Here is a 27,068-nt window from a genome sequence, read left to right on the forward strand (position 1 = left end):
ATAACTAAACTACGTAATGTCACAGCAGTTTTCGTAGTGTGAAATTTGGGCTGCTCCACAGGCACAGCGCATCACCATAGATAGTGCAGCACCACCTTTTTTTTTTCTTCTGTCGTTAATTGTGTTTGTTTTACTATCAAAGTGTATTTTTTCAACAGAATTTAGCCAGAGATGACCTTGATTTTTTCACCATGGGTACTTTTACTTGCACTAAGTGCATGCTGCACAGGACATTGATTTACTTCTGAAAGACTAGCACCCATACCACTACTCAAGACACTGTGGTGATGTATTCCCTGCCCCAATGGCTGTAAAAGGCCATAGAACTTTTAATCCCAACTTAGCACACACAGTTGCAACAACAGAATGCCAGTCAATCTAGATAGTTGAACATGAAGGCAATTTGAAAGAAACATCATCATCTTTATTCAGGGGTTTTTGGGTTGTTGTTTTTTTTATAGATATATATATACATTTTCCTTTGCTATGTACAGGTATGAGAGAGCGCAAGCGGTTGGTCATCTAAGGTTGAATTTCTGCCTGTATTCAGCACAGTTGTAGTGGTCAGAGTCCAGCTTGTGATCCAGGGAGGACAGTGTGACAAACACCTGGCCCTGACGCAGGGTCACCGTGTGTGTGCGCTGTTTGGCACCCTTGGACTTCATCTCCGGGGCTTTCCCAGGGTTGTACGGGTCCACAGCCTGGGGGGAAAACACAACACTGCCATGACAGAGACAAGACTAAAAAGAATATTGAAAAAAAATATAAAGATATAACTTTATCATCCATAAATTTGCAGACACCAGACATAGGTTTCATAGGCACAACAGTTAGATGGTTAAAGCGTTGGACTTTCAATCTGAGGGTCCCGGGTTCGAATCTCCGTAACGATGCATGGTGGGTATTGGGTGGAGATTAGTCCAATCTCCCAGGTAAACATGTGGAGATGTGCTAGTGCCTGAAAGCCCTTCATATGTATACGCACGCAGAAGATCAAATATGCATGTTAAAGATCCTGTAATCCATGTCGGCGTTGGGTGGGTTATGGAAAAATAGTGGTAACTGTTTACTAAGAGTAGATTATTTCAGACTCCAGATGTCTTGCTGTCTCTCACACTTGCACACTCATCCACAAGCACATAATTATGTACACGCACAAACAAAATTTACATAGAAATGCTATTAGAATGGATTAAACTGTGTTAAACTCTCATGGAAAGAGCATCTCAAAAGGAACATATACATCCAGAATCGTGTTAGTTTTCCACTGACTTTCTGAAGTTAAAAGAAACAAAAATGAGTTATATCCCTCATAATCTTTGCCCATCCCCAGAAATTATTTTCTGATTTCCATTAATTTTAATTTCTATATTCTGATCAGAAGACAACCCATTAATTTTAAACATTTTGCACAACAATGGAATTTTTTTTAAATGTCAATTAAAAAAAAAAAATAAAAAAATAAAATAAACAAAAAACCCCACATTATTTATAAATTTTGCTGCAAAAAATCAGCTGATCAAAAGAATTGCAGTACTATTCTCTTGCTCACCATGTAGAGGCCATGACCATTGTCAAGACATATTTTGTATTTATGCCAGGGACACACCACACAGGAGTCCATTCCCAGGTCCTGCAATAATAAACACAACACGTTCACCGGTAAGGATTCTCTGATTATGCATGATACATTCCTACCATCCAACATGAATATCTAACCAGAAGTTACGCAGCTTTCCACAAGCATCTTGCATCACAGAATCACAATTTTCACCTGGACGGGACATCAGTACAGTGCACAAAAACCCATTTTTTGAATGAAGAAGGTGAAAGAAGCTGTCCAAATCAAGACAAGAAAGCGTCGCCTCGATCAAGACACAGGTCTGGAACTTCATCAAATTTATGACAGTCTGTCATTCCATGGTCAGGCACCTGTGGCCAGGAAGCTTTAATGCAGTAGTAATAATAAGAATGTTGATGACACTGAATATTTGGACACCATATCTCCGGAGAACCCAGAGCGTTTACAAATACAATTACACATACATTGATGCAGATACATTTTGTAGCATTCATTTGCTTATACACATCACAAAATAAACAGGTCGCATATACACACACCAAGCATTTGTACTGATACAGCCCCATTCCTCTCTCCACCCACCAACAATCGCAGACAGACACAGAGGGCAGAAAAAAATAATCATTACAACTGTGGAAAAGGTGAGTTTTCAGAGCTGATTTGAAAGAGGACAAAGACAGCGTGTCTGACAGGATGAGAGAATTTGTTCCAGATGACAGGTCCAATGAAAGAGAAAGCATGTTTCCCAAGGTGTTTCTTTTGCCTGTTTAGTAAGTGAACTTAGTAGTGAACTTAGTTCACTCACTGCCAGCCGAACCCAAGACTTTCCTGTATCAGTTTTCACCTGATGAAGGTGATGAAAGATCACTGAAATTCAAGTACGTTGAAACTATTGATTCATTGTGGAGAAAACTTTTTCCTATTTACAAACACACACATTCACAGACATCATCATCTAGACAATAACACCGAAACTTTTATTCAGCAATCTTCTTCTGCCTTTGGAATGTATGAATCCTTGTGTTACACTCATTACTGTGCATGGCAGACAACCAAAAAAAAATCCAACAAAAAACATGCTTTTTTTGTCTCAGTTTCAGGGATTGAAATCATTACACGTAAACAAAGACTTTAGTAGCTGTTCAGGATTTTTTTTATAAAGTGTAGTATGTATCAGTGAAGAATTGAGTAATGTTTGTGACTGCTGACAAGCTGAAAGAAGCTCAAGCTAAGATATTCATGAAGGTTTGGAACCAGAAATCAAGAGCAGCATTCCCTCCCCTTATTCTCATCCAGCATTCCCTCCCCTTATTCTCATCAGTGTCAATCATTGGGAGCCGCTGTTTTGATGAGTGGAGCATGCATCAAAGACATGTTTTTTAAACTGCAGTATGTGAGATATTCTGCTTACATTGTTTGTGTGTGTTGTGAGGCATGGTGTACGTGGAGAGGGAAAGGGTTTTGGGGGGGGGTGTGGGGGGGGATCGTGGGTGGAGGAGGGGGAGGTGGTTGTAAGCTGGAACTAGATGTACTGTTGAAACGTTCGCAGCTTTTCACATCAGGGCTCTCACCTCTATGTCTCCTTCATGCAATGGACCACCAGCATCTGCACAAATTATGTCAAGCTATGTCAACATGAATACATGCCATGATGTGACATCTGGTATCTTGTTTATCTTGTTCTTTATTATTTGTTATTGTTCTTCATCTTATTATTACTATTATAAGTATTATCATATTAAAAAATAACCCTTGTATCTCAACAAATTAATGATTTTTTTCGATGATCATTGATGGACTAAATGTTTTGTTTGCTATGTGAATGTTGAATCACACTGATGTCGTGAAATGTCAAAATATAACCTTGTGTACAAGGGGAGAAAAAAAAAAGAAGACACACCATAAAAAAATATATATGCATTAAAAAAAAAAACAACAAGTAAACTAACAATCTATCTAAAAAAAAAAAAAAAAAAAAAAAAAAAAAAAAAAAAAAAAAAAAACACAGTCAAACCCTCTTTCCTCTTCTTGACCAGCTGAAATTCTCATCATCATACCAGCCCAAGGATATTGTTACCTTTATCTGCTTATGTGTTAGAAAAAGGTGACTGGGAGGAGAAATAGGAAAGAAAGGGAGTGGTTACGGCAGAATGCAGATTGCAACAGGGTGGTGAGGGTGAGTGAATGATGATGGGGCACTGGAAGCGATAGATAGCACCCTCGGTCATAGTATCAAAAGATTTCATTTTACTTCAGCTTAGAAAGTAATATATCATTTACATAATTTTCTTTGCATACTTTGCTTTCCAAATATTATATGGTTTGTCACTGGCGTACACATTGTTTGCTTTTTTTTTTTTTTTAATTAAAAAGTTTGTCTTTGGAACAAGAACCTTCTGAGCAAGGGAGGAAATCATTATGTGACCACTGGGACAGTAAGTCTACGACTTAGCATAGAAAGGTGGGGCCCAATCTTCTCCTGCCACCATTTTAACTTCCCCCGACTGAAGTCAGGTATCCATTCACTCCTGGGTGAAGAGGAACATCATAGGAAAGAACTTTTACCAAGGACACAGCACCATGCTGAGACAGGGCTCCACACCCTGATCACTGGTGAACACTGGATCAGAAATCTTACTAGCTGATTCATCCATGGTGCCTCTGGATATGTGCATTGTAAAAAAAGAATTAATAAAAAAAAGATAATTAAAAAAATAATAATAACAAAGAAATAATAATAATAATAATAATAATAATTCAAGTTGTCTTTGGATGAAGAGAACACTCTCAGTTAGGGGCAAAAAGCAAGGCAAAGAAAATTTTTTTTTAAAAAGAGGCAGAAAAGACAGGACAGGAAACAGCATCACATAACATGCTGGACAGTACAATACTGAGGATGACACTAACGGTAACAGAAGCTGTCCAGAGCATAGAAATGCCCTCCGTGTGAAATGACGACTATGTCCCTCTCTCCAACCATCGCCCTCTTCCTGCCTGCTGCCCTGATCTCCTGCACAGTTCCCACACAGTGGGCTTCCTGCAACAAAGGCATGCCATGTCGGCTTATCCGTCTGGAAGAGCAAACAAAAAAAAAAAAAACAAAAAAAATCATTTTCAGTTTCAAGGAGGTGTCGAAGTATGCAGATCCATAGATATACGTAACACACTATCTGCTGTAAAAGAATTTTTTAAATGATAAAAAAAATAATAATTAAAAATATTAAAAAAAAACAAACCCTAGTTTCAGTTTCAAGGAGGTGTCGAAGCATACACACTGAGTGATCCCTAAATATATGCAACACCATATCTGCTGTAAAAGAATTTTAAAAATGATAAATCAATAAAGAAGAGGTGCCCAACAAACTGGCAAAGCAAAAAACATAGTAATAATGATGAAGAAACTTTTCTATGGTGCACTTTGGAAAATGACGATGCTCTTTTTTTTTCTTTTTTTTTTTTTCAAGCTAGTTTATGTACTTCGTTGGTTGCACAGTGAATAATACTTTTGAATGTATCATTTTTCTTGCAAGTAACACATTAAAGTAGTACTTACATATAATGCTTACTGTTCTTGTCTATACTGATAAATTTCTGAACAAAAGGTATACAATGATAAATTGCAAACGTAACTGAACAAACCAAAATATGTTGTAAACTGTGTGCACTAAATGGCTTTGAAGATAACAGCTTGTATCTCCATTCTCTATTCTCCTTGAACACAACAGAAACGCATCCACAATCAACAATGCGTTCATGTGTGTGTGTGTGTGTGTGTGTGTGTGTGTGTGTGTGTGATGTTTAACAATTTTTAACTTTTCATTTAAGGAGTGATTTTGCCATCTTAACAACATACACATACCTATATAATTTCTTTAACAATGCCATCATACTCTTAAACTTGTTAACGGCACACATTGTATCAAGAAAACACGGTATCCACTGACGCTGGAGAAATGAAGTGTTTCACGCGTGTGTGCCAGTGTGTGCGTGTCCTTTTTATTGCCGGATAGCACACATCATAAAAGCCAGTACACAGTAAATCTAAGATAGCATGTAAAAGATCATGAAAATCCTCACCTACCCCCATACCAGTGAAACAATTTAAGACTAGGAACAAAAAAAGAAAAGAAAATACAGTTTCGACTCAACGCTAAAATTGACACTGTTCTGCACCCATTTCTCCTGACGGTGTGGGTTAAAGGGACAGAACTGTCACATCCAAGCGCGATCAACTTTTGGGAAACGCGAAGAAGAAACACTTTTTCAGATGAAAAAGATTGATCAGCAAGGTCGTCAAAGTCCAGTGGTCATCATCAACAGTACATGGATGTAGGTAAAATAGCTCCTCTTGCATGTGCATGGTCTTTTTTCTTTTCTTTTTTTTTCTTTTTTTTTTTTTGCGTGTGGCACATGATAATTATTATATTCTGCCGGCTCAGGGCAAAATGAAACACGCAGGTACTGAGGCAACATGGGCTACATACCAAAACTTTCGAACAGTGCAGAAGAATGTGACGTGTCGTTGGTGTCAAACGGTATGGAAGTCTTTGCACACATTCACGCAAACTGTACAAGTATGGTGATGAAATTAGCGGCGACACTGCCGCCAGAAAGGCCGGCAGAACATAAAAGTCTTCACTGAGTCACACACATGCACAGAAACTGTGCACTGAAGTATGGTGTGTGATTCAGTGAAGATAAAAAGGGATAAAAGTCACACACACACACACACACACACACACACACACAGTGACACCAGCTTCAATACACCGAAGGAGAACTGGTCTTGACCCGTGCCATCGCCGGCCTTGTGCTGCTCAGTGTGGGCGTGCATCAGTTCAAGGTTGAATAGATCGAACTTCATCATCTTCATGGTTTTTTTTGTTTTGTTTTTTTTGTTTGTTTGTTTTTTCTCTCTTGACTCTGTGAAGAGTTTTTGGGCGCCGCACAGAACTGTTCACTGCAGTGATCAATGTCATTGTTGTCTTATTACGGCTGTTATTTGTTGTTGCAAATAAGGGCAGATGTGTTGATATAAATGATACCGAGTTCTTGGATAGATAATTTATATTTGATTCATTCGTGCACTGCCTTACTAATACTCATTAACCACTGTGACCAAGCACACACACGGCACTCATATTAATGCACTGACGAATACACACACGTGCACACATGTTAATAATTGCGCTTTGGAATAAGTGAGAAAGGAACCGGCAGTTTATACAAAAACTATAAGGAATTCACACTTGGTCAAGAAAAACCCAGACACCGTATACTGTAACATTTTAAACACTAAAGTGTCCCAAATAATGTCCCTCCATAGCAAAACAGACATACCGTCTTTGGAACTCAGGTGTTTGTTGTTGTTTTTTTGTTGGTTTGTTTGTTTTTTGTGTTTTTTTTTTTGGGGGGGGTTCCAATGAAGAAAGGCAGCGTGAAGCACCCAAAACGTAAAAAAAGGGGAAGGAAAAAAAGAGAAAAGGAAAAGAATAAAGAAAGGAAATGATAACAGATGGGGGTGCTCCGTTGTCGGCATGCAGCTGAAGCCCCACCTTTTTTTTTTTTTTATTTTATTTATTTATTTTTTAGTAAAACTTGTGAAAAGAAAGAAAAAAAAAACTGTTCGTGTGATTTATCCAGCTCTTGTGGTCAAAGCCTGTCTTTGCAAAAAGGCTTTCCCTTCAAGTCTGGTCTGCTTTCAGTCAGTTCAGTTCACACGTTTTCGGTTTTTTGTTTTTCAATGTGTTTCCTTCCATCTCCTGTTCAGCTCACTGGAGGACTGTTTCCGTCAGCCGGCAAAGCAGTTAAGACCCTGTTCAAACATGGCCATACAAACCGGGGCTAGTTTTCTTTTCTTACTGAATTGATGCCACAGACCTTCATAACTATCAGACAGTAACAGATCGAATGACGAAGAAGATCGAAGCTGCGTAATTTCATTAGCCCTGTTACTCAGTAACGAAGCTGCGTAATTTCATTAGCCCTGTTAAAGATCGAAGCTGCGTGATTTCATTAGCCCTCAGTGTTACTCAGTAACAGGGCTAATGAAATTACGCGGCTTCGATCTTCTTGGTGGTGATCAAGTCACGGCGCATGCACACATGCATGCACACTCTCTCCTCCCTTTCCCCTTCACGACCCTCTCTCTCTCTCTAAGATAAGATAAGATAAGATAAGAATAACTTTATTATCTCCAACTGGAGAAATTTGGTCAGGTGCATTATCACAACATAGACAAGTAAACAACATGGGGACCATAACTGTAAAAGCCAACAACAGCCCCAACAAATATTACGAAGATACAAATGTAAAAAATATCACGTACATCGTTTCATACATACATCCACACACTGCAGGTAATAACTAGTATTCTTAATGTAAAAACAGAAAGAATTAAGAAACATTATTTGAATATAATTATAAACATAGCCTACTATACTGCACATTGATTATAATAGACAGATAAGATAAGAATAAAGATAAATTGCGGAAAACCACAACCAGATAATCAGCACACACCCGCACCGCACCCCCCCCCCCCCCCCCACACACACACACACGCGCGCGGATAACTTGATCAAACAAGAGTAATAAACATATGTTCTCAAATAAAAGCATTTCACATATTCGCTTTTAAAAACATTGCAATTAATTATTACATCGTAATTATTAAACAGAAATATATTTAGAATATGGACGTTAGCATTAGACATATTCATTGTACATTCATCCTGCATATTGCACATTATTCTTCCTACATATTGCACATTCATTATAACCAATTGTCACGTTTTAAGCTCAGTAAACACACACACACACACACACACACACACACACACACACACACACACACACACACACACCACAACTAGAACAAGGTACAGCCTATCATGCACGGACTTTCACACGTCTCACATGAGAGTGCGCGCGCGCACACACACACACACAGTTCTCAAGAATTTAAAAGGTGGATTGAACGTGGAATAAAAGTCTTCAGAGCTGGATTTCAACTTAAAAGTTCTGTAGCGTCGTCCTGATGGCAATAGCTCATAATACTTTGCTAAAATATGGGTGTCGTCAGTTGCTATCTGCCTGCTTTTTTTAACCACTCGACTTTCATACAGCTCTTGCATACTAGCTTGTTTCACTCCCACAATTTTACTGCATACACTCATGACATCGTTCAAAACACGCTTACTCCTCACTCCCAAACTTCCATACCAGCACATAAATGAAACTGTAAGCACAGACTCTCTCTCTCTCTCTCTCTCTCTCTCTCTCTCTCTTTCAGTCTGCCTGTCACGGTCTGCCGTCGGTCTCCATTCTCTTTCTCAGTCTGTTCCCGTCTCGGTCTGTCATCTGCCTCGCTCAGTCGTTCTGTCTCTCTCTGTCTCTCTGTCTGTCTGCCTGTCTGTCTCTCCTCTGTCCAGTCTCTGTCTGTCTGTCTGTCTGTCTCTCTCCCCTCTCTCTCTCTCTCTTTCTCTGTGTGCCTGTCTTTTCAGTCAATCTATCTATCGGCAGTCTGTCTCTCTTCAACTTTTCACCACTTACACTTAACATCCATATTTCATTACAGACACTCATCCGCCGGTCTGCCAGCCGTTATCTGATCATCACATATGCCTCAGTACACACACACACACACACACATAACTTGACGGACACACAGACACACACAACTACACACACACGCACGCACGCACGCACGCACACACACACACACACACACGCACACACACTACTCAACGCAGGAACTGACACGAACGCCTAGCAGTGGATACTTGGCAGCATTGGCAGTCATGTTGTTCGTTTTGTGTGTGTGTGTGTATTTTAAACATAATTATATATATATATATTATATATTTGCCTTTCGGGAAAAAAAAGAACTGAGAAACAAAAAAGAATTAATCAACTGATAAATTATCACTTTTTTTTAAAATCACACAGCCGGATACACGTACGTTTAGGGTCAAAGGTTCCACATGAAGATGCTACTGAGGATTTCTTTTTTTTTGATGATTATTTCTTTGCTGATTACTGCGCGGCGTTTTTAGATAAATATCAATAAATTATGTTCAAAGCAGGCGGTGATCTGATCATGACAGTAATCTAAATTGGCCAGACAGCTGTATCAGTGATATGATCTTCTCCGCTCATGTACGGTCCGACAGCCAAGTTTGGGTTTTACCACTGAGCACAGGAACGAAATTGTAGGAATAGAACTTGAATCTTTTTAGGTGTTGTTTGGGCTGACATGTCTTGTCTCGTTTCGCTGCTGTGTACGTGAACCTAGGCTGGCTGGCTAAACTGACACAGGGACTGATGAAGAAGATAGGCTCACCCGTGACGATACCCGTGTACTGACTCGGACGGAAAAAAACAACACACCGGGGCTGACGCGGAGGAGTTTGTGCGCATGAAGACTCTGACACACACACACACACACACTGGCACAGAGAGAGAGAGAGAGACATACTGGCAAGCACGCACGCACATATCATAGTGGCACACACACATGTACATGCGAGCATGTATACACGAACACGCACACGCTCTCCTCTCTCTCTCTCTCTCTCTCTCTCTCTCTCTCTCTCTCATCCCCCCCCCACGCCCCCCCCCCCCCCCACCAAACACACACAATTTATGCTCTCTCCCACCGAACACATGCACACGCACTCTCTCACCACCCGCACTCGGCAACTTACCCGTATTGCCCTCTCCCTGCCTCCTCCCTACCCTCCCCTCCCCACACACACTCATGTTTTCCGTGACACGGACACACACACACACACACACACACACACACGCGCGAGCACGCGCGCGCGCGAACGAACGAACGATTCGGATCACCCGCACTGTACCAGATGCCGAGTCAACGAGTGGAGTTAAAATAAATAATTCTCTTCAGCAGTTTTAACAGGGACCTGATGAAAACAGCGTGGGGGTAGGTGCTGGTTTGTACGCCCCCGTAAGTTGAGCACGCCACTACGGCCCCCCCCCCCCCCACTCCCCCACCACACCCCCACCCACCCACCCACCCCCACACACACGCCTCTGCCCCACCTCCCCCCCCCCACCTACCCACCTCTCCCCCTCTCTCCCCTACACCCCTCACCTGTTCTCAATAGACTGGGAGTCTCTCAACATCCCCTCCCCCTACCCCTACCCCCACCCACCTACATCCCCAACCCCCACCCCAACCTCCAACCCCACTCCCTACCATGCCTTCACCATCACCACCGTCACCATCACCCACCCACCCACCCTTCTCTCTCCCCAATCTTACCTGCCCCTCACTATACTATACGGGCACCTTCACCTCACGCGTGACCCCCCCTCCTCCCTCTCCCCCTCCCTCCCATACCCTCCCCTCCCCTCTGCCTCCATTTTTCGTCGCTATACCTGTCCCCCCAATCCCCGGGCCCTTCCCGGTACCCCCCCCCCCCATCCCCTCCGCCCCCCTCCCACCCCTATCCCTCTTTCCTCCCAACCTCAGTATACAACCCACCACACACCTCCTCCTCTCTAGAAGGGGGTGCGGAGTGGGAGGGGGGTGCAGGGTGTGTAAAAGTGGAGGAGGAGGAGGAGGAGGAGGTGGGAGAGGAGGGTAGTGCGGCATGGGTATAGAGTTGACTTTACAAGATGAGAGAGAGATTTACAAACCCACAATAACCACGCCTGCAGACTTGCAGCCGCGAGAGTTTTGAGTTCCAGACTGCGGTCTGAGCCTGGAGGGAGGAAGAGAAGTGTAGTTCTTCGGCGGCAAGGGGATACGGGCCCAGACCGGTGTTAACCCGAGAAAAAGCGCTGTCACATCGGATTTTGCGCTCCGGAGGAAAATGATGATTATGATGATGTCGACGACGCCGGATGGTGACGATGATGAAGCTGATGACGATAGTTGTTGTGATCATTATTCTTGAAATATAATATGATATAATATAATGTCATATCATATCATACAAGACCCGACAAACGTGAATTTTTGCTTTCCAATGCGACGGGCGCAATAGCCGAGTGGTTAAAGCGTTGGACTTTCAATCTGAGGGTCCCGGATTCGAATCTCGGTAACGGCGCCTGTTGGGTAAAGGGTGGAGATTTTTCCGATCTCCCAGGTCAACATATGTGCCGGCATACCTGCCTGAACCCCCTTCATATGTATACGCACGCAGAAGATAAAATATGCACGTTAAAGATCCTGTAATCCATGTCGGCGTTCCATGGGTTATGAGAAACAAGTACCGGACCAGCATGCACACACCCCCCCAAAAAAAAACGGAGTATGGCTGCCTTCATGGCAGGGTAAAAATGGTCATACACGTAAAAGCCCACTCGTGTACATACGAATGAACGTGGGAGTTGCAGTCCACGGACGAAGAAGACTTTCCAATGCAATAAGGGCGAAGTGGTGCGAAAGGAAGGAGGGGGTGAGGGTGGGGGGGGGGGGGAATGGAAGGAAGTCAGAGAGATAGAGACAGGGAATGCGAATATGAATTTTTCATGATTCAGCAAACATAATTATGACCTTTGCCTGTTGTGAGGGTGTGTGTGGTGTACAAACATCATCGATCCTATCATCATCAGGTTCCCTAAAAAAAAACAAAAAACAAAAATAAATAAATAAATGAAGAAGAAATCGCAAAAACTCAATTTCTGTTATTCTAAACGATTTAGACAGATATAGACATTCGTTTCAGACAGTGCCAGTCATTTGTGGTAGATATCACTAACCTATATCTGAAGACATTTGAGCTTCAAGTAAACGTTAGGGGAACATTATGTATTTCTCACATATTCTGGAAATGGACAATATCTTTCATCAGAGAAAAAGAGAGGGGCGGGGAGAGTACAGTAGCTTGAGAAGCGGATACGAGGATTACAGATTAAAAGGTGAGAGTGCAAGTCTCTCTCTCTCTCTCTCTCTCTCTCTCTCTCTCTCTCTCTCACACACACATACACACACGCACACGCACACGCGCACACACATACACATACACACACTTGAAGATCATGAACTGCTTCTATCGTGAAAGTTAGATGCCACAAGTAACCAAAATGATTTAGTTTTCTTCTTGTACCTAAAGCTGTACGGGTGTCAGTGAAGCATGGAACAACACTCCATATGAATCCAGGGATAACAAGCGATATGTACTGAAGATATGTGACACGGAGTCACACTAGAAGATGTGTGACACGAGAAGGATCATTCTCACTCACTCACTCATTCCCTCGACCGCTGGGGTCGTTGGGGGTGGGGGACATGAGGAAGATGTCATAGCTCGCCACGCCGTTCTGTTGGCAGCTGTCGTGAGGAGATCTGGCATCGTCATTTTGGTCCATTCCTTGACGTTGTCGGACCAGCTCTTTCTCTGCCGCCCCCGTCTGCGCCCTCCCTCTACAGTCCCTTGCAGGATGGTTTTGGAGAGGGTGTTATTTCGTATGACGTGACCAAACCATGCCATCTTCCGTCGTTTGACAGTCGCCAGCAGTGGATCATAAAGCCACAAAGGAAAGGAAAGTTGAAAGTACAGTACTTGAAACAAGATGAAAAAAACCCCAAAAAAACAAAAACAAAAAACAAAAAAAAAAACAACTGTGGCTCCGGACAAATAATTATGAAAACTGACCCACACCAAGATACTGGGAGAGAATACACTTTTTTTTTTCTTTTTTCTTTTTTTTTTAATACTCAAAGTTGAATAACCCGTGAAATAGTTGACTCCGTTCTTTTCAGTTAACTTATTGTGTGGGACCGGACCGAAAAGTGAAATCCCGGCACAGTAAATCTCGGGCGCGGGGGGTACTTCTTCTCGTGCTGCACCGGTATAACGGTAAGGAATAACCAACCGCCCCCCCCCCCCCCCCCCCCCCCCCCCCTCCCCCCCAGGCCCCCTCTCAATTCAAGCCTTTCCATTTCATGTTACTTTAATGAGCTCGCTAACTAGTTACCTCCCACTGTTTGGAATTTTAAAGAGATTTTCGTCTTTACTTCTTAAGAATTCTCTCCTTCTCACTTTCTCTGTCTGTCTCTGCTCCTGCCTCTCTTTGTCTGTCTGTCTGTCTGTTTCCCTCTGTCTCTTGTCTTTTTTTTTCTGACGATCTGTTTGCCTTTTTTTCTTTCTGTCGCAGGGTCATTCTCTCCTCTCTTTTTTTCTTCTGTCTCTGTCCCTCTCTGTCTGCCTGTTTGTCTGTCTCTCTCTCTATCTCCTCTCTGTGTCTTTCCGTGTTTCTCTGTCTCTGTCTGTCTGTATGTCTGTCTCTCTCTCTCTCTCTCTCTCTCTCTATGGCTCTGGTGCACACGCGCGTTTGCTCTCTGTATGTCGGTCTCTCTTTAGCCCTCACTAACCCCGGCCGGCCCTTCCCCGAAACCTGATGTGCACGTGTGTGTGTGTGTGTGTGTGTGTGTGTGTGTGTGTGTGTGTGTGTGTGTGTGAGTGAGTGTGTGCGCACGCGCGCGCGTACCTGTCTCAGTGCGTGGTGCAGTGTTACGAGCTCGCCGGCGCTCAGGTGTGTATATGTATGCAGATGATTTCGAGCGTTTTAACTGAGTGACTGCCGTCTTTTCTTCTTCTGTTACACACACACACACACACACACACACACACACACGGCACACACACACACACACACACACACACACACACACACACACACACACACACACACATACACACACACAAACACACATTTGAAGACAATTATGAGCTTCTCCCGTGAAACTGAGTTAGACGATGCCACAAACAACTAAAACAGATTCTGTTTTCTTTTGTTTTAGTTCATTTCATTTTTACTTGGTGTAAAGCACGGAACAACACTCCATATGAACACTTAGATAACAAACATGCTTGGCGGCGAAGTGTATGCTAAACAGTTGGTTGTCTAAGCAAGCGCGCGTGCACGCACACACTAGTACACGCGCGCGCTCGTACATACACACATATACCGCACACGTACACACACACACACGCGCGCGCGCACACGCACACACACACACACACACACACACTCTCTCTCTCTCTCTCTCTCTCACCATCCCCGAATCTGCTTTGACAAGGAGGTCGCTGTGTTCTCTGTGATGTTCGAGCAGCTGTCGAAGGAAACTGGCAGTCAGTGGATCTCCAGTGTTTATTATGGGTCATGTACGGACAGGTTGTGCGTCTGTCCCGCTGGCAATGCCAGTCCGTCGTCTGGCTCCGGCGTCTCACCCACCCCCCCTGTCACTTCTTGCATACCCCGGCGAGGATAGATTAATCCTGGGTGTCCCAGTCACATCACATCACATCACATCCGTGGATACAATCTGATATACATGATTCAGAAACCCAAAGTTTTTAATCATGGGATCTAAATTCAGGCTGACAGTCGGCAAACCGCCCAGACTGCCGTGCTTAGAGGAACAGAAAAATGTAGGTACACACAGCGAAACTGAGTGTTATGAATAATAACCCCCCCCACCCCCCCCCCCATCCCCCATATTACCCCGGCCGGGTCCCCTCCACTCGACGTTTTGTGCATGAAAAGTTCTCTTGTCCAACCGTGACGTACGCCTGCACGCACTGACGCACACACACACACACACACACACACACACACACACAGTGCACATACACGCTCGCACGCACGCAGGCACGCATTCACGCACGCACACACACACACATTGACATACACACGCCGCGCGCCGGCGCAGTGACACTGGCACGCACAAACTGCACATGCGTGCGCGCACTCACCCACTCGCCGGCACTCACGTGCACGCAAAGTTTAGTTCTATTCCTTTTTTTTTTCCCCCATCAAATATAACGAAATAGTGAAACTGGTGACGTTAAACTGATGAAAGGTAGGAACGTTACAGACAGTAAGAAAGAAAGGAAGAAACACACACACACACACACAAACACACACACACTGACGTCGAGGAGAACGAATCTTCCAGAGTATTGTAAATAAATGCAGATGTCAAAGAAATAGGCTTCTCTCTCAGTGAAACGTCAGCCGGATAACAAGCAAGGAGCGTCCGAGTCCGTCCAAGAATTACGCCGGCGAAGAGCGGTGTCAGTGTGGAGGTGCATCAGTATAGCAAAAAGTCGGAAGGTCCCAACAGTTTTACAACTTCTACGACTGAATTCCCGCTAGCGGCCATCTGTCTTTGTCAATTTACAGTCAGCAAGAGACTGTGACTCCCACCTGAAGATGAGACAGGGGCGAAAACTCTCTTTTGTCACGACGCCTCTCATGTGGCTAACAGACAATTACCTCTCAGATATGTGCACTCTGGTCGTTATCATTGTATCCAGTGGAAGCCAAGCTGTACGGCACCCTGGAGGAGCTGCGACGGACGGCAGCCTTCATCGAGGACACCGGGCTGCTCATCACCGGGAGGCGAACGAAGAAGAAGAAAAAAAATTGTATGTATGATAGTCAGTCGTGTCCGACTATGACCATCAGAACAGCAGAGGAGGAAAATGCTGTCCCGACTATCTGGGCTAGAATCTGATTACAGTAAAGAGTGTCTTGCCCCAAGTTATATCCCTACTCTCTCGGCCAAGAGGGTTTTAGGATAGTCAGCGTTGGGATGGTTCCCAAAAGGCCAGCTAGCCCCCAAGGCTACGGCACTAAGAGCCAGTGCAATCTTACTGGTATACTGGTTACTGGTTACTGGTTTGTTTCCGTGTTGAAGCTCTTTGGAGCTTGTTCAGAGGTCTTCTCACTAGTACAACTGAATTGCATACGTGATCTTGCCTCCTAGTTTGAGAGTCATAGTCCTTCACAAAAGACTAAACTGTAAATGACTTCTCATTGTAATAGAGAAACCATTGATCATACAGCTCTCACACTGCTGTTGGCCCAGCTGTAAGCTTATGTCACTCTGTGATGATATGCTAAGCGTTGGCATGACAGGCCTGTCATTATAACTAGTCTAATACTGAATAAGTTCGGCAGCGAAGCGGTTTATCAAACTGGTGGGAAAGGACTGTACAAAACAGTGAACAGTGAAACAGGTGAGACAGCCTTCCTGTTATATGGGCCGAACCGGCGCTCTTTCTGTGGTGGGTGACATTCCCAGAGTTGTCCGCAAGGACTAAAACACGAGAGGGGCGCCACACTTGCTCAACGCGGCACCGGCACGAATGGAATATAAACAGCGTGGAATCAAGCGATGAGAGAGAGGGCAGCCAGAGTGCAGACGGTGCCAGCCTCCCATACACACAGACAGACACACACAGAACAGGGCAGAGCCGTGTAAAACCAGGACAAGACAAGACCGACTTTCTCTCCCCTACTCCCTCTCTCTCTTTCTGGCTCTCTCTCTCTCTCTCTCTCTCTCTCTCTGTTCTCAGTGTCTCCACCACCAACCACCATGCACGTGTAAAACAACAGGCAGACTTCTCCCCCCACCCCCACCCCACCCCACCCCTCACTGACATCCATGCTACAGTCAAAGAGCCTGCAGGTAGGTAAAGGCTCTTTGCTACAGTTATATGCTGAGGTGTTCCGGCGTCAAGAAAGGACGGAGACGCGGGGCAGTTTCTATCCATCTCTCATCTCAGCTTGCTCAAGTGGATCGCTTCTCAACAGCCAGTGGTAGTGGTGGTGTCAGTCTTGGTTCCAACGTCAGTCAGGGTCGGTGGTGCCCACAGAGCCCGCATGGTGCGCAGCGGGGCGGCTGGAGGCGCTAGTAGGGATGGAGGTTCGAGTCTTAGTGTTGACGATGGCGTGTGTGGTTTGTGTACAAACGCGTGTGGCGGAGGGAGGAGAAGGGGCCGCCGCCACCACCACCACCACCACCACCACCAGCAGCGGCAGGGGAGACAAGTCTGCGGTCCCCAACAACGTTGTCGACGGCGACAGTCTGCAGAGGAGAACAGGTGGGTTCCACTTGTCTGGCTGCGTGAGAGAGAGATAGAGAGAGAGAGGGAGAGAGAGAGAGAGACTACTGCAAGGCCACCGGCTTGTCTGTGTACATTTGAGGCACACAAAATACCGAAAATAAAGGGGGGGAAGGACCAACATCATGGGAGAGAGAGAAAGGGAGGTTGGGGAGCTAAGAAAGAGGAAACGAAAGAGAGAGAGAACAAGAACAAAACTTTCATCTCCAGGCCTCCGGCCCCTAGAAAGAGGTCAAAAGTACATAATATGGTGATCACGCAGCGACAACAAAATGTAAAATACGTACTAACTTAAACCTGTAGAACAAAAGTGCTTCTTATGCATAGTAAATTAATATTAACGTTCATCATTGTTGTCACAGAATTCCTGTCGTATCTTCAGGGCATTAAATATATAAATGCAGAGTTTACGAATACTGTAAACAGAACCATTCTTCAGCAAGTGTACACACGACTGACCTTCAGAGTTCTGATGTTTTTGCCGTAGGTTTTTCTAAAGGACACAATTGTTTATAAAATGGTTTTCATCTTCGACCACATTACAGCATTTACACGCGTAATTTAAATTACATTTGAATGTTCTCCTAAAAAATGATCTATTTATTGGGAGCAAACCAAGCCGTAATTTTACCAAACAGTCCCTAAAACACTTTTTATCCACAGTCAAAATATTGCTCACACTGAAAACCAGTTTTAAACAGTCTGTAGTTATGATATATATATATATATATATATATATATATTTAGACATTACTGACTCGTCCCACTCCTGCATAAATATATCTGTCATTCTTTGCTTAAATAATGACAGAAAAGTTTGCTCACAGCCAAGGCCTTGTTGCAACCAGACATATCCGAGAGAGAGAGAGAGAGAACGCATAACTTAGAAACGTAGAAATATTTCACTGCAAGGCCACCGGCTTGGAGGTTCATACACACTGATTTGAGACACACAAAATACTGCGGAGAACAAAGGAGGAATGGACCAAAATCATGCGAGAGAGAGAGAGAGAGAGAGAGAGACAGAGAGAGAGAGAGAGAGAGAGAGAGAGAGAGAGATAGCCCGGAGAGAGAGAGAGAGAGAGAGAGATAGCCCGGAGAGAGAGAGAGAGAAGATAGCCCTGAGAGAGAGAGAGAGAGAGAGAAGATAGCCCTGAGAGAGAGAGAGAGAGAGAGAGAGAGAGAGATAGCCCGGAAAGAGAGGGATAGCCCGGAGAGAGATATATAACCCGGAGAGAGAGAGTGAAAGAGAGAGAGAGAGAGAGAGAGAGAGCCCGGAGAGAGAGAGAGAGAGAGATAGCCCAGTGAGAGAGACAGAGAGAGAGAGAGAGAAGATAGCCCGGAGAGAGATAGCCCGGAGAGAGAGAGAGAGCCCGGAGAGAGAGAGAGAGAGCCTGGAGAGAGAGAGAGCCCGGAGAGAGAGAGAGAGAGAGAGAGAGCCCGGAGAGAGAGAGAGAGAGAGAGAGAGCCTGGAGAGAGAGAGAGCCCGGAGAGAGAGAGAGAGAGAGAGAGCCCGGAGAGAGAGAGAGAGAGAGAGAGAGAGAGCCCGGAGAGAGAGATAGCCCGGAGAGAGAGATAGCCCGGAGAGAGAGAGATAGCCCGGAGAGAGAGAGAGATAGTCCGGAGAGAGAGCCCGGAGAGAGAGAGAGAGAGAGAGCCCGGAGAGAGAGAGAGAGAGCCCGAAGAGAGAGAGAGCCCGAAGAGAGAGATAGCCCGGAGAGAGAGAGAGCCCGGAGAGAGAGAGAGAGCCCGGAGAGAGAGAGAGAGCCCGGAGAGAGAGAGAGAGAGCCCGGAGAGACACAGAGAGAGAGAGAGAGAGAGAGAGAGATAGCCCGGAGAGAGAGATAGCCCGGAGACAGAGAGAGAGATAGCCCGGAGAGAGAGAGCCCGGAGAGAGAGAGAGAGCCCGGAGAGAGAGAGAGAGAGAAGGAACGTGATAGGAAGACGGAGGGGGTGGGTGGGGGGGGGGGGGGGTCAGAGAAGAAGGGAAGGAGGGATCGTGAGAGACCAGAGGGGAAGCATCGTGAGAGAACGAACGAACGAACGAACGAACGAACGAAAATGTTGTAATGCCAGAACTTTGGCCACAGACCACACAATTCAAAACCAGGGGACTGGGGTGGGCGGGCACAGAGAAGGGGTATTATAATACCTGAATAGCAACACACAATATCAGACTGTTCATGGACCTGACCTTTTACTTAATCATGTCTGAGTATATGATTGTTGTTGTTGTTGTTGTTGCTTTGATCGCATGGAAAATACACAGAGAGGTAGGGGGGTAGGGGTGGGGGGGCGGGGCGGGGGGAGAGGAAAGAAGAAGATGTGCGAGAGAAAGAGAGGAGGAAAAGGAGCGTGATTGATAAAGACGGACGGGCATGACACAGAGAGTTTTGCAGTATGGTTAACACGCTCAACTGCTAATACATAGTGTCGGGGGCCGTGAAGGTCGGGGTTCGAATCCCCCCCCACCCCCCCACCCCCCTTCCCCCTTTCTTTCTCCTATCTTTTGACTTGAAGAAAATCAAAAACACAAAATGAGTGCATAGTCTTTCGGATGAGACGATAAAGCACAGGAGATCCCATCTACAGAAAGCACTTGACGCACTCAGTGAAAAAATGTTCCTGGCAACTGTAGTGTTGTCTGGGAAAAAAAATTTTTTTTTTAGAAGAAATCCACTACGATATGATTAACAAATAGTAAAGAGTGGTAACTCTCTCCATTACACAAGGTACACAATTTCAAGTCAGTGATGCTTACGCTACCCGGATTCAGCGAGCACATGTCAAATGATTGGTATAAGGACAGGCCCGGCGCTTCCTTTTTTCTTTTTTTTTTTGAGGAAGTGTCTGGGTTTGTTTCAATGTACCTTTTGCTGTGTGCTAGCTGAATCGGTAGCGTAAGCATCACTGACTTGAAGTTGTGTACCTTGTGTAATGGAGAGAGTTACCACTCTTTACTATTTGTTAATCATAGTGTCTCCTGGCCTCATTATTTGTATAATTTCCACTACGATATATATATACGTTCTCTCAAGCCCTTGATAAAGCGCGTTGTTGGGGGTTAGGGGTTATGCTGCTCGGGTCAGGCATCTGCCTAGTAGTCGTGGTGTAGCGTATATGGATGTGTCCGAGCGCTGTGATGCCTCGGAGAGGGAGTGACTGGAACAACCTGCCTGAAACAGCTATAGCAGCAGACACCTTGGACACCTTTAAGTCTAGGGTGCCCCCCAGTCAGCAGTTAATTAGATAACAGGTCCCCTACCCCCCCTCCTCCCCCCTACCTCCTCTCTTACCCCAGTACTTTTGGGGGGTTTTAATTTATTTTTGGGGCCCTGCTGTCTTAGATCAGCAAGGGACCAGCTAGCTCGGAAGGGCGAAAAGTGAAGTGATAGTAGTCTGCCGGAGAACCCACTTAGAGTAGGACTAGGTTTTCATCCTCACTAATAGGTCTGTCGCTTTCTGTAGTTTGTTTTTCTTTCATCGCAACCCAACAAAAACGGCGTAAAAATCAAATTGATGATTGTGGCCGTCAACGCAGTGAAAGTGAAAGTGAAAGCCTCCTTGAGAATCATGAAACTGAAACTTGAACGCATGTATCTTTTGTGTACCTCTCAGACTGGATTTTTTTTCTGTATAATTTTGCCAGAAGACAACGCTTTTGTTGCCATGGGTTCTTTTTTTAGTGCCCGAGGTGCGTGCCGCACACAGGAGCTCGGTTCATCGTTTCATCCATACTAACTTTGAGTCAGTCAAACGTGGGAGAAAGGGCGAGAGCGGGATTCGAACCCAGACCCTCTCGGGCAGATAAGTGTCTTCACCATTCTGTCAATCTCCACCTGACAGAGACTATGAGGAACGAGAGAGAGAGAGAACGAGAGAGAGGGAGAAGGGGAGAGGGAGAGACAGACGGACATACAGAGAGAGAGAAGGAGAGACAGACAGATAGACGGACAGAGATAGAGAGAGGGGGAGAGACAGATGGACAGATAGAGAGAGAGGGAGAGACAGACGGAGAGACAGAGAGAGAGGGGGAGAGACAGACGGACAGATAGAGAGAGAGAGAGAGTACGAGACAGACGGACAGACAGAGAGAGAGAGAGGGAGAGACAGACGGACAGACAAACACACACACACAGAGGAAGAGACAGACAGAGAGAGAGAGGGAGAGACAGACGGACAGACAGACAGAGAGAGAGGGAGAGACAGACGGACAGACAGAGAGAGGGAGAGACAGACGGACAGATTCAGACAGAGAGAGGGAGAGACAGACAGACAGACACCGAGAGGGTGCGTGAGAGAGAAAGACAGAGCGTGTGAGAAAGAGGGAGAACGTCAACAAGAGAGTGAGTGCTGTGAGGGAGAGATGAGAGTGAGAGAAATAGGCACAGGTTCTCTTGGAATCTTACAGTACTATATCGGTCTCCTTAAACAAACTTCTTCTTCTTCTTCTTCTTCTTCTGCGTTCACTCGTATGCACACGAGTGGGCTTTTACGTGTATGACCGTTTTTACCCCGCCATGTAGGCAGCCATACTCCGTTTTCGGGGGTGTGCATGCTGGGTATGTTCTTGTTTCCATAACCAACCGAACGCTGACATGGATTACAGGATCTTTAACGTGCGTATTTGATCTTCTGCTTGCATATACACACGAAGGGGGTTCAGGCACTAGCAGGTCTGCACATATGTTGACCTGGGAGATCGTAAAAATCTCCACCCTTTACCCACCAGGCGCCGTCACCGTGATTCGAACCCGGGACCCTCAGATTGACAGTCCAACGCTTTAACCACTCGGCTATTGCGCCCGTCTCCTTAAACAAACAATTGTAACCTTAATTCTTGACGGAAAGAATTGCTTAAGTAGAAATGGGGTGGCAGAATGAATGGATGGATGGATAGTTCATTCCTTTACAGGACGTTACCCATTATGAACGGGTGCAAGAAGCCTTTCCAGATAGATAGCAAACCACACAGGTGCGCGCATACACACACACACACACACACACACACACACACATTCACACGCGCGCGAAAGTACTACAGGCGCGCACAACTTGAAACACACCATTTATTTCCCTGTGTGCTTGCTGATGGAGGTGTAGCGAACAAACGGCACTGATCAGCATTGTCGGTCCTCATCAGTGTTGTTGTTAACTGTCCCATAGCTTTTTTTACGGCCAATGGAGCGCAGCGAATTCTTCTACGACGGGCGCAATAGCCGAGTGGTTAAAGCGTTGGACTGTAAATCTGAGGGTCCCGGGTTCGAATCACGGTGACGGCGCCTGGTGGGTAAAGGGTGGAGATTTTTACGATCTCCCAGGTCAACATATGTGCAGACCTGCTCGTGTGCATACGAGTGAACGCAGAAGAAGAAGAAGAAGAATTCATCTAGGGCTCAGCATAGCAGAATGGCAGATCCCAATCCTCACTTTCCGCCGTTTCTTCCTTCCCCAAACGTCAAAGTCGGGGTACTCATTCAGACATGGGTTGGACGGACGGGCGCAGTAGCCGAGTGGTTAAAACGTTGGACTTTCAACCTGAAGGTCCCCGGGTTCGAATCACGGTGACGGCGCCTGGTGGGTAAAGGGTGGAGATTTTTTTCCCGATCTCCCAGGTCAACATTATTATGTGCAGACCTGTTTGTGTCTGAAGATCAAATACGAATGTTAAAGATCCTGTCTTCTTCTTCTTCTTCTTAGTTCGTGGGCTGCAACTCCCACGTTCACTCTTATATACGAGTGGGCTTTTACGTGTATGACCGTTTTTACCCCGCCATGTAGGCAGCCATACTCCGCTTTCAGGGGTGTGCATGCTGGGTATGTACTTGTTTCCATAACCCACCGAACGCTGACATGGATTACAGGATCTTTAACGTGCGTATTTGATCTTTTGCTTGCGTATACACACGAAGGGGGTTCAGGCACTAGCAGGTCTGCACATTGTTGACCTGGGAGATCGGAAAAAGTCTCCACCCTTTACCCACCAGGCGCCGTCACCGTGATTCGAACCCGGGACCCTCAGATTGAAAGTCCAACGCTTTAACCATTCGGCTATTGCGCCCGTCAAAGATCCTGTAATCCTTGTCAGCGTTCGGTGGGTTATGGAAACAAGAATATGCCCAGCCTGCACACCCCCGAAAGCGGAGTATGGCTGCTTACATGGCGGGGTAAAAACGGTCATACACGTAAAAGCCGACTCATGTACATACGAGTGAACGTGGCAGTTGCAGCCCACGAACGAAGAAGAAGAAGACATGGGCTGAGTGAATAAGATCCGAGTCAATCGTAAAGTACCTTTCCCCAAGGACACCATGCCGCCGTAAACGGGGCCTCGAACCTTGTGATCACTGGTTACCACGGAATCAGATGTCCAGTCCCTTTAGAAATGATTTCGCCACGGCACCTCGTGTCTTACTCACTCAGAGGAACACTAAAGGTAACATGATTTGCTCATTGGCGAATATAGATCTGTTGATTTGTAGGTCACCTCCCACGTAGACTCACCTCCTAAAGACCGCTGTGGCTTGCCACCTCCTCTACACTTGACAAAAGAGTCTAAGACTCGAAACGGTGTTTCATCTTCTTCTTAAGGTACCTTTGATTTGACACCACCAATTTTTATTTTTGACTTCATCCTGGTGTTTTTTTGTTTTTTGTTTTTGTTTTTTGGTTTTTTTTGCCTGTTTAAGAACATTTTCGATAGTTACTACCTGTATGTTTTATTGAAATTTATCTTCCGTGAATTTGGAGAGGGATCGAGAAATGGAATCCGCTCCCATTCAGTCTTTGTCTTAACAATCTGGGATAGAATTTGATCATAGTGGAGAGTGTCTTGCCCAAGATACATTCCCACTCTTTCGGCCAAGAGGGTTTTAGGACAGTCGGCGTTGGGGATGGTTCCCAAAGGCCTACCAGCCCCCAAGGCTGCTGCACTTACATCCAGTGCAATTTTGCCTCCTAGTTTGAGAAGTCATAATCTTTCACAAAAGACTAAACTGTAAATGATTTCCCACTGCAATGGAGAAACCATCAATAATACAGCTCTCACTTTGCTGTTGGCCCAACTGTAAACTTACGTCAGTCTGTGATATAAGCAGTGTTGCCATCCCCTTATACACACGCTGCATAAGACAAGCATGCACGCCCGCTCACCCACCGATCCACCCCGGCACCTATCCACCCCTTTTCCCCCTCCCGTCCGACCACCCACACACACACACCAACACCTTTAACTCTGAAGAGCGTTCCCACCACACCTGTCTACCGTTGAAGCACTGATTTTTAAAAAAAGAAGAAAAAAAAAAGAAGAAGAAGAAGAAAAAGAAAAAAAGAAGTGATACTACCGGAAAGTACTCCCCACTAGTCAAAACGAGGAACAGCAGTCCTTACTCTGAGTCAGTTTAATCTTCCTCGGCACAACAGTTGATGAAAAAACAGAAGAGGCAAAGCCGTTATTTGGTATTGACAGACAAAGTATTTCCGGAGAAAATCGGTTTGTTTAAGTTTAAATTAACCACGGACACACACACACACACACACACACACACACACACACACACACACACACACACACACACACAGTAATAAACTAAAGTTAGAAAATGCAAAAAGAAACATGAAGCAAAGCTTATTGTGGTTCACATTTGATTCTTGTTGATTTAAAAACACTAGTGAACAATGAAACCGAACTGAAACGCGGGCGCGCGGTGGGGATGGATGAGGGGGAGGGGGCGGTGTGTGTGTGTGTGTGTGTGTGTGGAGGGGGAGAGTGGTGGGGGTAGGGGGGGGGGAGGTTGAGGGGCGGGAAGGAGAGATCCGGTGGTTAGTAGTACAAACAAAATCAATATCAACCCAAATGATATTCTCACTCACCATCTGAAACAAGTGTTTGTCGAATCGAGTTATCTGCTGGAAACAGAACAATGATTAATTAAACGCAAGCGTTCGTGTTTGTCCCATACCCGTCTTTTCTGTGACTTTACCGCTCAGATACTCCGTAACAAAAGCAGCTACAGCAGTTCTGAAAGAATCACACACTTCTCAGGAAGACGGCGGTCGAAAAGCTACGCTATTTAACGTTTCATCGAATGGTTTGTTTTTCAAGTTCATTCTGGTTAAATCAGAACCCTACTTGAAAAAAAGAAGAAAATAAAATGTGTAACATGACGTCTGTGGTTTATATTGTATCATAAAGTGTTGTCTGTCCAGATTTTTTTCTCCCCATTTTGACTTCGAACAAGAAAGAAAATGTCACACTGTCTTAAAACCGCAGCTGAACCAAACGCTGATCTAGCAGCGAACCTGGAACGACCCAAGAAAATCCTGCAGACCCGGCGGCTTTCCATGCCTTCTGTTTTTTGTTGTTTTTTTTTGTTTTGTTTTTTCTTATCTAAATAACTGCAGGAACTGGAATAATACTCACATGCACTCACACTGACGAACACACACACGCACGTACATAAGCACACACACACACACACACACGCACACACACACACACACACGCCTCTACAGCCGTCCATCCACCTCTCTCTCTCTCTCTCTTTCACACACACAAAGTTGCAGACACACACAGACACACACACACACACACACACACACAACACACAGAGAGAGACCTGTGCCTCCACAGCTCTCTCTCTCTCCGTCCACCCAACCCCCTCTCTGAGGCACACACACACACACACACACACACACACACACACACACACGCACACGTCCTCACTTCATGCTCTGCAATCGCTGTGGGTGTGAAAATGTTTATGCGAAATACATTTTTTTTTCCACCTTATGACAGGATTTCCTCCCTTTTCCCTGACATAGAAACATTTCCTGCCCCTCCTCTCGCATATTCACTTTTAAACTTTGAATATGAAATGTGCTTTATATTGGGACAGTGTGTGTGGGGAGAGGGGGGGGGGGGGTTATTAAGAATGGATTTTCTCCCTTATTTTTCTTCATGACTCATTTGTTCAGTAACATGAATGTTGCAAGTTCCATCGTGAATTATTGCATATTTCTATTGTCCACCCAAATGAGAGTTAGTTGTTTTGTTTTGTTTTAAAATCGAGAACAAGAAGTTTGGTAACAAGAGCTTCTCGGGCAGTACATGGTTTCGTCTCTTTGAGTCAGTGTTTGTCTGGCAGCAGAGTTTTGGACAACCCCCCCCCCCCCCCGTTCTCCGACCCCCCACCCTACCCAATCACACACACACACAAAAACGGGTAGGTGCAGGGGGTGGGGGTGGGGGGTGGGGGTGGGGGGTGGGAACCGGTGTGTGTGTGTGGGGGGGGGGGGGGGGGCGGGGGGCGGGGGGGGACAACAACAACAAATGTAAAGGTTTCATAAGCATCATCAATCACTTCAGAAGAAAAACAGACTCTCTCACGCGTGCATGCTCACACGCCTCTATCTGGTCTCTCCCTAAAAATCCCCTGCCCTCCCAACCTCCCCCCCCCCTCCGTCCCCCGCTCGCACACACACACACACACACCGACATGAGGGCGGGGCATATTCCCCATGCCCTTTTCAATCTCTCTTTAAAAAAACACACACACACACACACAAAGACATGACAAGCAGTACATAACAAATCA

At 45.3% G+C, this 27,068-nt stretch overlaps 2 protein-coding genes across 3 annotated transcripts in view; one reads left to right on the forward strand and one right to left on the reverse strand.

The window, feature by feature from the left end:
• Positions 1-408: 408 nt before the first annotated feature.
• LOC143280505 (Rieske domain-containing protein-like) lies at positions 409-5,779 on the reverse strand. 2 transcript variants are annotated; one of them, XM_076585172.1, is made up of 5 exons: positions 5,664-5,779; positions 4,490-4,619; positions 3,154-3,188; positions 1,553-1,633; positions 409-701 (listed from the first exon to the last, which is right to left on the reverse strand). In XM_076585172.1, the coding sequence occupies exons 1-5, from the start codon at positions 5,667-5,669 to the stop codon at positions 519-521; spliced, it is 435 nt and encodes a 144-aa protein (XP_076441287.1). In that variant the 5' UTR covers positions 5,670-5,779; the 3' UTR covers positions 409-518. The 2 variants fall into 2 exon arrangements, with proteins under 2 accessions (XP_076441287.1, XP_076441288.1); XM_076585173.1 differs by having other exon boundaries at positions 5,660-5,779.
• Positions 5,780-16,790: 11,011 nt separating this feature from the next.
• The window catches only part of LOC143280506 (A disintegrin and metalloproteinase with thrombospondin motifs 6-like), a 121,169-nt gene continuing 110,891 nt past the window's right edge, over positions 16,791-27,068 (forward strand). The window contains exon 1 of the mRNA XM_076585174.1: positions 16,791-17,451. Within this exon, the coding sequence (XP_076441289.1) occupies positions 17,268-17,451 (184 nt within the window). The 5' untranslated portion in view covers positions 16,791-17,267. The remainder of the gene's footprint in view (positions 17,452-27,068) is intronic.

This window comes from Babylonia areolata, chromosome 3 (assembly GCF_041734735.1).
Source record: "Babylonia areolata isolate BAREFJ2019XMU chromosome 3, ASM4173473v1, whole genome shotgun sequence".
In the NCBI taxonomy this organism is placed as follows: Eukaryota; Metazoa; Mollusca; class Gastropoda; order Neogastropoda; family Buccinidae; genus Babylonia; species Babylonia areolata.

Coding starts and splice junctions, on each gene's coding strand:
- LOC143280505 (XM_076585172.1), bottom strand. Junction 1,634..3,153: donor TGCATGAAGGAGACATAGAG/GTGAGAGCCCTG, acceptor TTATTATTGCAG/GACCTGGGAATGGACTCCTG. Junction 702..1,552: donor ATGGTCATGGCCTCTACATG/GTGAGCAAGAGA, acceptor TTTTCCCCCCAG/GCTGTGGACCCGTACAACCC.